General features: G+C 38.9%; 2 protein-coding genes across 4 annotated transcripts; one reads left to right on the top strand and one right to left on the bottom strand.

Moving 5' to 3' along the window:
* The first annotated feature begins 5,047 nt into the window (after positions 1 to 5,047).
* On the top strand, positions 5,048 to 7,305 carry LOC145008948 (putative pectinesterase/pectinesterase inhibitor 33). Its single transcript, XM_078967586.1, has 2 exons — positions 5,048 to 6,005; positions 6,499 to 7,305. The coding sequence occupies exons 1-2, from the start codon at positions 5,102 to 5,104 to the stop codon at positions 7,191 to 7,193; spliced, it is 1,599 nt and encodes a 532-aa protein (XP_078823712.1). The 5' UTR covers positions 5,048 to 5,101; the 3' UTR covers positions 7,194 to 7,305.
* On the bottom strand, positions 7,191 to 11,152 carry LOC145008947 (Tetratricopeptide repeat (TPR)-like superfamily protein). 3 transcript variants are annotated; one of them, XM_078967584.1, is made up of 5 exons: positions 11,045 to 11,152; positions 7,779 to 10,903; positions 7,593 to 7,685; positions 7,431 to 7,516; positions 7,191 to 7,346 (listed from the first exon to the last, which is right to left on the bottom strand). In XM_078967584.1, the coding sequence occupies exon 2, from the start codon at positions 10,848 to 10,850 to the stop codon at positions 7,869 to 7,871; it is 2,982 nt and encodes a 993-aa protein (XP_078823710.1). In that variant the 5' UTR covers positions 10,851 to 10,903; positions 11,045 to 11,152; the 3' UTR covers positions 7,191 to 7,346; positions 7,431 to 7,516; positions 7,593 to 7,685; positions 7,779 to 7,868. The 3 variants fall into 3 exon arrangements, with proteins under 3 accessions (XP_078823710.1, XP_078823711.1, XP_078823709.1); XM_078967585.1 differs by lacking the exon at positions 11,045 to 11,152 and having other exon boundaries at positions 7,779 to 10,461; positions 10,556 to 10,676; XM_078967583.1 differs by having other exon boundaries at positions 7,779 to 11,123.
* Between the last annotated feature and the right edge of the window lie 357 nt (positions 11,153 to 11,509).

Raw genomic sequence — 11,509 nt, 5'->3', positions numbered from 1 at the left:
CGATTACGAATGCCAAGTACGATGCACATCCCTTGGACAAACATTTCCTGGCTTTCATCAAGGAGATGATTCCAGAACTCACTCTGCGTTTGTCCCCGTACACCATAAATGATTCCTTTCCGGGTGGGTTTATCCTAACTATCTTCTTTCGGCATAATATCTCGGCATCGTTGGCGCTAAGCCAATCCATACCCAAAACGATGTCGAAACCGTTTAACTCTATGGGTAATAGTTCCTCCTGGAATTCGTTTCCGTTTAGGTCAATGATGATGTTCCTAATACGATTACTAACATGTACAAATTTGCCACTGGCAACTTCTACAATTAGGGCGTTATCAAGTTTTTCTACAGGTAATGCTAATTTCGCACTAAATTTATGCGACACAAAGGAGTAGTTGGCTCCGGAATCAAACAGTATATTTGCAGGCAAACCATTTACAAGAAAGGTACCTGAAGCGACGTCTGCTGCCTCCTTTGCAGCCTCGAGCGTCATCTGGAAGGCTCTCGCCTTCGGCTTTGGTGGTATGTTGGGTCTTCCTGCCTCCTTCTTCTTCGGGCAGTCCTTCAAAATGTGCCCTTCTTCATTACACCCATAACAGGCCTTCTGGTTAAGGGTGCATTCATTGGCATAGTGCCCAGGCTTTCCGCATTTGTAACAAGTGACTCCTCCATCACACTTCCCAAAGTGCTTCTTCTTGCACTTGTCACACCACTTTGCTTCTGATCCTCCTCCTCTCGAACCAGACTTCGAGAATCTTCCTTTCTTACCGGACCTCGAGGATCCGTCAAATTTCCTTTTCTCTCCCACTTCCGCTCTCTCCAGACCCTTCTCTCGTATCTGGGTCTCCACATTCTTAGCAGCCCAGATGGCAGCTTTCAGAGTGGTAGTTTGCTTGACCATTGGACCGAAGTCCGCTGGTAATCCGAGGGCAAATTTGTTAACCTTGGAGAGTTCGGTTGGGACGAGATGAGGAACGAGCTTCATTTTCTCAGTAAAGCTTGCAGCGTATTCAGTAACGCTCATTCTTCCCTTCTTCAGATTCTGGAATTCGTTGCTGATCTCCAGAAGATCCTGCTCAGAGCAGTATTGCATCTTTAACTGTACCAGGAAATCCTCCCACGACATTTTGCTTGCTTCACCTTTGGGCATTGAATCAGCTAATAGCTTCCACCAGCTTAGTACTCCAGATTTCAATAGAGGAACTGCAAGAGAAGTCTTCTGCCTATTGCTACACTCGCAACTCTCAAACATTGTCTCCATCTCAGAGATCCAGTTCATGACTTCCACCGGCGTCGGGCTTCCGGATAGACTCGGTGGTTTGGATGCCATGAAATCCTTGTATTTGCATCCACGTCCATCATTTCCTCCATCCTGGTGGTTTTGCCTAACTATCGGTGGGTTGGCTTGACCAATAGTCCCACTGTAGTTTCCTTCTTCAGTCTGCCCTTCGTTCAACTTGGGCTGTTCGAGCTGAATAGTCGCTTCCTCTCGATTTTGCTGGAGCAAACGCCTGGTTTCCTCCATTTGACGATCCAACATTGCCTGGATCATCGCTTGCACTCCGGCCATCGTTATTGGTCCGACAGCGGCTTCCACAACTGGTATTTGCTCGATCACGGGGGGTTGGTGTCTATTCCCATTTGCGTTTACGTTTCCGCTACGGGTCCTTGCCATCTTGATCTATACACCGAATAAGGTGAATTTAGATCTTTATTTAGGAGAGACGTTTTAAATCGTCCTTATCACTCCGAAACGTTTACATGCTAGTTCTAATATCGTAGTCGTACGTTTAGAATCCTAAACACATAAGGTTTCCAGATCCGGTCGGCAACAGACCATAGATCCGAACAAAATAACAGCATATCATGCATAAAGCATTTAGCACATATAAGCATTTTAGGCACAATTCCTAAAATAAGCTAGTGCTCACACCTCACAATCATCGCTTAGCATTCTAAGTTTAAGTCTAGAAATCCTACAAATTCCTAGTTCGCTTAAACTAATGCTCTGATACCAACTGTGACATCCCCAAAATCACGGCCAGAAAAGACCGGTTTTGTTTATACTTTATTTCAAAATCAGAGTTATTTTTTAATAAAAAGGGTTGCGGAATTTGTCCCAAAACAATAATATGATAAAGATTTATCAAAAGCATTTCCATAGAAATGTATTTCATTAAAAGACTCGGGATGTCATGTTCGTACAGATCAAAAGTATAAACAGTACAATATAAGCCTTACTACATTATTTCATATCTACAGGCCTATATCCGTAATCCCTCGTCCAAAACATCACACCTATGCTCATGCGCCACTACCTGTAATGCATAAAACTGAGTAGGTCAGGCTTGGGAGCCTGGTGAGCACATAGGGTTTTCAACCCACAATAAATAAGTTTATTAATTTCATCAATCAACAATAACCCGATTACCCATTCCCGTTATCCTCACTTTACGTCCCTAAACACCTATTATAAGGGACCTAGCCTAAGGATTATCATCGGGACGGACACTACTGCTAAGGGGATTCCTTAGCAATAAATGTCCTAATAGGCAACCATGTGGGGGATGGAGTACACCGGTGAACACATCGTTCACAACACCTACAGGTTGCGAGCCTGCTAGTGTTCCACTGGACTGTCTAGAAGAGTCCGTGGTCGTCATCTATACTCCGCTAGATGACTGGATCAACAACAAAAACATCGAGGCCTCTCATCATTTTATCACACATCACCTATTACATCTACCCATGTTTTACCCCAACATTTTCGTAGATATAAAATACGTATACAGTTTAAATCATTGAAAACATGTATAACAACGTTCATCTAGCATAGATAACAAGTATTCAGATAATATGCACACATAGCACGTAATTTATATAAAATACTTCATATCTATGTGTAAGTTGAAGGTAACTATGCACTCACCGGAAAATGTGGTGATTCCGAACTCAGACAGCGCTTCGCTTCTTAAAAAGAATTTTTCTTCGACGAAACCTAGTATTATTACCACTAGAGTTTAGTTTATTATTCGTCGAGACTAATTAATAGTCTAGCTATTATTATTATTATTATATAAGCGTCAAAAAAATACTTATATAACCCATAATAATAGCCCAAGTATTTATTATAAGTTCCTAATAACGTTACTATAATTAAATAAAAGTTATATTAAAAATAGCGTAGGCGTAGCTCACTTACAGCGGGTTTTATAGAAAACCGGGCTTTGCTTGGAGCAGCGTTCCCGAGCCGAAAATCTCTTCTTCTCAGAGCCTTCGAGCACTCCGGGGCTTCCGCCTCGTGCTAGGGAGGTTCCCTAGGCTTTTCGGGGGATTTCGGGGCTAGAGAGAGGTTCTAGAGAGAGAGAGAGAGTAAAGAGAAGAAAGAATGGGAAAGGTGTGAAGAAAATGAGGGTGGGAGAGGTGGTATTTATAGGGTGAAATGTGGCTGAACTTGGTGCCACATGTCACCATCTGGTGGCAAGCCTTGGGGAGAAAGCAATGGCCAAGATTGTGCCACATCACCCATTTTCGCACAGCACACTTCCGACTTCTAAAATCCGTAACTTTCACATACGACCTCCGTTTTTGACGTTCTTTATATCCACGCGTAGGTAATAATAAGATCTACAACTTTCATTTTGACACCGTCAGCTAATTCTCGACCGATCTTAAATTTAACAGTACAAGGAGATTATACTGTTAAACGTCTGCGTAAAATTAATAACTTCTACATACGGACTCTGTTTTTGTCTGTCTTTTTACCGTTGATTTCCTATTAATGAGATCTTCAACTCTCATTTACGTTGCGTAAGCCAAAAACCGCTCGAACTAAACTTCGAGTTTCAGGCCGTGCACTGCTAAGCCGAATCTTAGAAAAATCATAACTTCTTCATACGAAGTCAGATTTGGGCGTTCTTTTTATCGATGTTCTTAGTTTAACACATTCTACGACTTTTGTTTAGATTGCTAAGGCTAAAAAGTCTTCTATCGTAAATTCACTATTTACGTCTCCCGGTGTCGTGCCGGTTTAGCCGTAAAACTTCGGCGGGCCATAACTTCTTCGTTATAGCTCGGATTTGGGCATTCTTTATATGTACGGAAACCTTGAGACATATTCTACAACTTTATGTAGAGATATCGGGATTATCTCACACTTTAATTTTGACGCTCATTTTTATTCTTTCTTAATTATACATTTATAATTAAATAATAAACACATAAACACACATAATTCACATAATACTCAAATATTTCATATTTATTACTTCAAAAAGAGTTACAATAGTTGACCTAGACTATTACATTGACAAAAATGCTTAGCCCTGAAAACCCGGACGTTACAATTAGTAAGCATGTTTTCTAAATAATTAGGGTTAATGACTTAGGAGTGTAATAAAGTTTCCAGTTTGTCCGTATTAAGTCACTAAGGTTTTTTGTACGTATTAGACCAATATGGTTGTTATTACCGTTTAGAAATAGTCCTTTTTACCCGTTAAAACTGGTAAAATGACTATTTCTAAACAGTAATAACAACCATATTGGTCTAATACGCACAAAAAAAACCTTAGTAATCCAATACGGTCAAGCTGAAAATCTTATTAACCTCCTAAAGTTATTATCCCTATCTTTCATATATTTTTTAGTACACCGAAAAATCTCCTTGTGACAGCATGCAGAAATAATTTCATATTCAGTTGAAAGTGTTATAATTTGTTAGATTTAACTCAGAAAAAAATCTTTTTTGTTGTCTTCTTTGTCAAAAAGAAAAGCATTTGAAATTCAACAATAAAGACGACGGCGACCACCGTGCATTGTAATAAACATAACGAAATCAATGGCGTAAAACAGCCATCAATCCATTGTTCTTCATCAAGCAAGCAAACGTCGATCTTTCTACCTTAATCTTCATTCATTGTTTTACTTAATTTTACAAAACTTCACTTACACATTTTATCGATTCAATTCGTATCTTCATCTATATATTTTACTATAAAACCAACACCCAATCATACATTTTCTAATTATTTCAATCCATAAACAATCAAGATCGAGTACTTCAATCTAAAACACGAAAAAACAACAAAAACCCAAGTCCAAAATGGCTTCGATTAACTTCATTTCATCGTGTTGTTTGTACGTGTTCATCTTATCTTCTTCATTTAGTTTGCTTATACAAGCGACGGAGGAGTCCAGCAGCGATACAAACTGGTGGTGCCAAACAACTCCTCATCCTAACCAATGCAACTACTTTCTGGGTCGGGGTCGTGGTCACCATACTCCACCGAAACACCGGGCCGATTTTCGAATGCGGGTTTTACAGGCGGCGATCGATAACGCTAACGAGGCTCAGGGATGTGCAAAAAACCTCGGGAAGATGTGTTCAACCACCGTGACGAAAGCTGTATGGAATGACTGTTACCACCTTCTCAATAACACTATTTCCCAACTCAACCAAACGGTAATCGGCCTGAAAAACAACCGGAGCTCTGACTTCGACGCCCAGACGTGGCTGAGCGCCGCCCTGACAAACCTCCAGACTTGTTTTACCGGTTGCGTTGAACTGAACGTGACTGACTTTGTAACTCCGATCAGGTCGAGTAACTTGACAGAGATGATAAGCAACAGTCTGGCCATAAATCACTTGTTCTTGAAGCAAAAATCGAGTTCCGATCAAACAGATGATTTCCCGGGTTGGGTAACACGCCATGACCGGAGACTGCTGACGACAGCGACAATCCAGTCAATTGCGAACGTGACGGTGTCTAAAGCGGCGGGGAGTAGGTTTCCCACCATTCAATCGGCGCTTGATTATGCTGAAAGTATCGATCGTCTGAATCAGAGATTTATAATCTACATAAAATCAGGCGTATATAGTGAAAACATTCTGATTGGAAGCGATTTGAATAACATCATGTTTGTGGGTGATGGAATCAGATACACCATTATCAGCGGTAACCGGAGCGTCGCCGGAGGTTCCACAACTTATAGCTCAGCAACCGTCGGTAAGACTTTCACTTACGCAAATCGGCAAATGGTTGACATTTTTTCGATAATCTAGAATTTTAATATTTTAATGACACGCTTGATCTACGAATTCTAGAAATAAACATGATAAAAATGTTTCTTAATTATATTCATCGTACGAATATTATGATAAAAGTGAAGTAAAGTGGAAGGTGGACTTGTACAAGAAGATACTTACGATAACTTCTTCCCTTCATTACTGCATCCTATTTCTTCTACATGCACGTTATTGTATCAAAATTAATTTGCATATGAACTCCAAAAATCGAATTTTGGTTTTGGATTTGTTGATTTAGGAGTTGTTTCGTTTGTCTTCTATCCGGTCATGTAAGAGTTTGAATCGGAGTCAATTAGTTCAGACCGTTTCCTAGCTCATTTGAGTTTTGATATGACTCTTTGTGTCTAAATTTCAGTCAATTAAATTTGACTCAATCAATCGAATAAATGATTAATTTAAATGGAATATTTCAGGAGTGGATGGGTCTAGATTCCTTGCACGTGGCCTAACAATTAGAAACACCGCCGGCCCTGAAGGAGCTCAGGCGGTGGCACTCCGATCAGCCTCCGATCTCTCCGTCTTCTACGCTTGTAGCATCGAAGGATATCAAGACACTCTGTTCACCGTCTCCCAAAGACAATTCTACAAACTCTGCTACATCTCCGGCACTGTAGATTTCATATTCGGTAACGCCGCTGTTGTGCTCCAAAACTGCGTAATCTTGGTCAGAAAACCCTTACACGGTCAAGCAAACATGATCACCGCCCAAGGCCGTGGCGATCCATTTCAAAACACCGGAATTTCAATCCACAACTGCCGCGTGGTTCCGGCTCCAGACCTGATTCCGGTGGTGGGTTCCGTTCAAACCTACTTAGGTCGGCCATGGCAAGAATATTCTAGAACTGTTTTCTTGAAAACATATATGGATAGTTTTATCAATCCGAAAGGGTGGTCCCCATGGGGGAATACTGATTTTGCTTTTAGCACGTTGTATTACGGTGAATACAGTTGTTTTGGTAGTGGGGCCGCCTTAGAAAACCGTGTGAACTGGACCGGATACCATGCGCAAATGAGTTTGAGTGAAGCTTACGACTTCACGGTCCAAGGACTTATAGCTGGGAGACAATGGTTGCCCGCCACCGGTGTGTCGTTTACTGCTGGAATGTGATTACTTACTTTTATTATTTATATATTTATCTATTTGTATACAACAATTTGATTCATATGTACAAAACCAAGAACAATGATCTAAATGATGTTAATAAGTAACATTCCTAGTCTCGCTATTAGCAATCCAGATGCCACTTCCTTCTTCCCCCACCTGGACATGGAAGTTTACCCAAATCTCAAACCATTTATCAAAAAATTTAAAATGATTTTTCAGGTAAATCAACTTTCAACTTACCTATAAATGATCATCTGTGCTGACTGTGCATATGCTGGAGTCGTTGCTCATGATAATATGAATCTTTGCTTCTTTCAAGCAACTATCTGGCATCATTTTCAAACCTTTGTTTTACAAAACGTAATACATTTAAAAATAAAAATAAGGTGACACTTTACATACCTGATGCAGCCAAAGTTGGGGTATACATATTAATAACCAGAATGACATTGATGCCCAAATCAAGAAAATCCCCACTTCAAAACAATCTTTTTCCTGCATCAAAACTTCATGTTAGATACGTCTAAATCACATCAAATTATTATAGAAATCAAAGCTAAAGAATTAGCCAAAAGTTGATAAAATTACCCAAGAGGATCCCTCCTTTTGATATGTCTTCTGAAGTTACATGCCAATGATATGCATTTTTAACCAAATGAAATCAACTCTTAACATCGTTCATGATCTCATTAAAACTCTTTGTCGCATTGGATTTGGAAACTTTCTTCCTTTATCAAGCATCATGTGATGTACCATTTGAGCTTCATGCCATTTCTTTTCTTCCATTAAAATCCGAAACAACCAGTCACCATTATGTTGACAAGGTAAATAATTATACCCCATCATCATATCTTCAAATATACTCAATGCTTCATTCACCAAACGAGAATCACAAAGACTAATAAGCATGTACTCATAAGCAATTTTGCTAGGAGCAAAACCTCTTTTACACATTGCATATGAAAGAGATAACGCATCAATCACTCTCTTGTTCTTACAAAATCCTTTTATCAGAATATTATATACAATTCTATCTGGAATGCAGCCATCGAAATTCATTTTGTTAAACAACCCAACAGCATTATCAATTTCACCTGTCTGAATATGTCCATTGATCAGAATGGTGAATGTTACCTGATTGGGTCCCACACCCTGTTTTTGCATCATATCAATTTGTTCATATGCTTCCTCAAACTTCCCCATTCGACAATATCCAGATAAGATGGAGTTGTATAAGTATAAATTAGGCATATCGCAGGTATCTTTAATCCCTTTTATTAATTTCGTTGCGAATAACTTCATATCTTCATGGGTTCTTATAAAAAACCTTGAATCCTTCTCCATGGGCAACAATGTCTTTTTATGAAGCAACTGATAGAGCTTTTCCCTTTCTTTTCCAGACTTTGTATGGGAATCATTCCATGTACCCGTGTAACATTGAAGATTCCTGGATATGCCACTGATCAATGTGATGTAGGTGATGTCATCACACTCTATATGACCTCTTTCCATTAACGAAACTAGTCTGAATGCAAATTCAAGCTCCCCTTTTCTTAAAAACTGATCAATAATGGAGGTATATAGCACTTTATTTGGCATAAAACCGTCTTTCAACATATTTTCAAGATACATGACACCCTTTTCAATCATATTTTTCTTAATGAATCCACTTATAATCGCTGAGTAAGCACGTGAACTTGGTTGTATCCCGTGTTTTATCATGCGGTTAAAAAGTCTGTTAGCTTCAACTGCTTGTCCATTCTTGGAGTAAACATTTATCATTCTGACATACAAAACATCATCAGGTTTTTTACCACTTTGTAGCATCTTTCTGAACATATCATGTGCATCCAAAACTCTCTTCTCTTTACCCAAACAACCGATAATGGAATCAAATATAGCAACACTAGGCTTCATTCTCTTGTCATCCATTTGACTCAAAACATCAAAGGCAGATGCCACGTCACCACGCTTGCAGTGCTCACTAACCATCACCAAATAAGTTGTGGAGTCTGGAACAACACCCATGCCTTCCATGAGTTCAATGAGAGCATTAGCATGCTCAACAAATCCTTCTTGACAGAAACACTTGATCAAGGAGTTAAAAGCTGAGATCAAAGGCTGAAATCCAAGATTCACCATGAAAACCACAGTATGCAATGCAGCATCACTTTTTCCTCCCATGCATAATCCAATAATGTAAATACTATAAGCCAGATTAACCAGATGAGGCTTACCTTCAATGATTCTACCTAAAAGATAGTCGATTTTGTATTCAATGTTTTTGGTAGTAACTAAAGGGTCGATACCACAACCATATTTAGCAACAGCACTCAAAATCTTGAGTGTAAGATGAAGCTCATGCCCTTTTGGGTACTCCTTAACTAGTGTAAAAAACAAAACTTGATCAGGTATCACTCCAGAATCCAGCATCTTTTGGTATAACTCATCAATTTCAACCCTGTTTTCTTTGTAAAGTGCAGGGATGATGGGTGTATAACAATGGACATTGGGTGTTATGTCCCTACTACACATACTACTTAGCATTGCCAATGCACAATCAACTTTCTTTTCTTTACAAAATTTATTGATCATAATCTGGTAGGTCAACACATCAGGCTCAAGTCCCAACTCAATCACATGCTTGTGTAAAACCCACACTTTATCAAATAATCCGCAATTAACAAATCCATGTAACAATGTATTGTAAGTATAAGCATCTGGCTGACAACCTATCTTGAGCATTTTATAAAACAATCTCATCCCCATTTTTATTTTCTTGTTCTTACAGTAACCATTAATAAGACTAGTATACATAACCTTATCGACATAAAAACCATGGGACTCCATCTCTGCACTCAGCAGTTCAGCCTCCTCAACTCTCTCCATCTTACAGAAACCAAACACAAGTGACTTCCACAAATGAGATACAGATGGCACACCTCTCTCAAGCATTGTATCAAACACTTGGAGAGCTTCATCAACATAGCCTCTAAATGACAACCCCGCAACCAGCATATTATAACATGAAACAGGAAGTAAAATCCCAGCATCATTAACCCTAACAAAGTAATCATATGCATCGAAGAATCTATTTTGTGCAAACACCTCACGGAGTAGGTCGGAACAGGCTCTTCCGATAGAAAATGACTTCAACCCAATAAGCTTCTGGAAATGGTCGTTTTCCTCTTTGAGTTTCCCTAATTTGCAATAACAGATTGTCATGGAACTTAACAATGGAGCGTCCGGCTTAAGCCTGCGTCTCAGTATCCTATCAATATACAAATTTTCAGCTACCCGGGTTTCACCCGCATTCACAAGTCTACAAATGAGAGAAGAATAAGTGGAGAAGTCAGGTTCCAGACCTTGGAAGACAGCAAAATTAATGACGGAAATCTCATCAGTGATGGTCGGCGACTGTGAAATAAGACGCTGAATAACTCTTCGAGCAGACGATAAAAGCCCACGTTTAATTAGGCTTTCAGCAAGGGAAAAGCACAAGGACCTATGGTCTTCTTCACAAGGGGTAACTGTAGAAAATGAAGGTCCGGTTGAAGGATCTGATAGGGGTAGAGGCCTCGTAGCGAATGATTTTCTTATTGATTTGAAGAAGGATTTGAATAAATGCGGTTTATGATGAATACGATTATTCTTAATCATGCTTCCATTTGGCACTAATTAATAATTACGAAGAGGAACTTGAACTTGTGGTTCTGCAGGTTGATCGAAGTGAAAAAATTAATTGAAAAAACTGATGAAATGTACAGGGGCGAATGAACAGAATGATTGTACATAATAAGGAGTTATTAAGAAACTGAAAGAAGAATTCAAGAAGAACTAGTGCTGTTCTTTACCGGAAAGGAGGAAAACCGGCGCCGAGCACCTGTAAAACCCTAGAAACAAAATTGAAGTGGGTGGCGGGTAATAATGTGATATCCTTTAAACCCCAAACACTTCTCGTCTCATTTTTTCGTAACTCGTAAGTGACACCCGTTAGAGTTACACCAACATGCCGAACACAATTTTTTTTTTTTTTTTTTTTTATTTCTTTTTTTTGAAACCGGTGAAATTTTATAAAAATTACAGAGAAAATAAGAACAATGGATAATGATTTAAAAGGGTAATATTTTTTAATTTTTATATATTTGGTTAGTTAATTTTTTTCATCCATATTTACCTCTTCAACTTGTTAAATTGTACATATTCAATCATTATTACCGATTACTTCAGGTTACCAGGAAAAAATGACTTAATACAATAATATATTTCTCATTTTGTATACATTTAGTCCTTAATATTTTTATACATTTAGTCTTTAA

The sequence above is a fragment of the Lactuca saligna genome, chromosome 8 (genome assembly GCF_052625555.1).
Source record: "Lactuca saligna cultivar CGN05327 chromosome 8, ASM5262555v1, whole genome shotgun sequence".
NCBI lineage: Eukaryota > Viridiplantae > Streptophyta > Magnoliopsida > Asterales > Asteraceae > Lactuca > Lactuca saligna.
The sequence above is the reverse complement of the archived record's forward strand: the minus strand, read 5'-3'. Positions and strand labels throughout refer to the sequence as shown.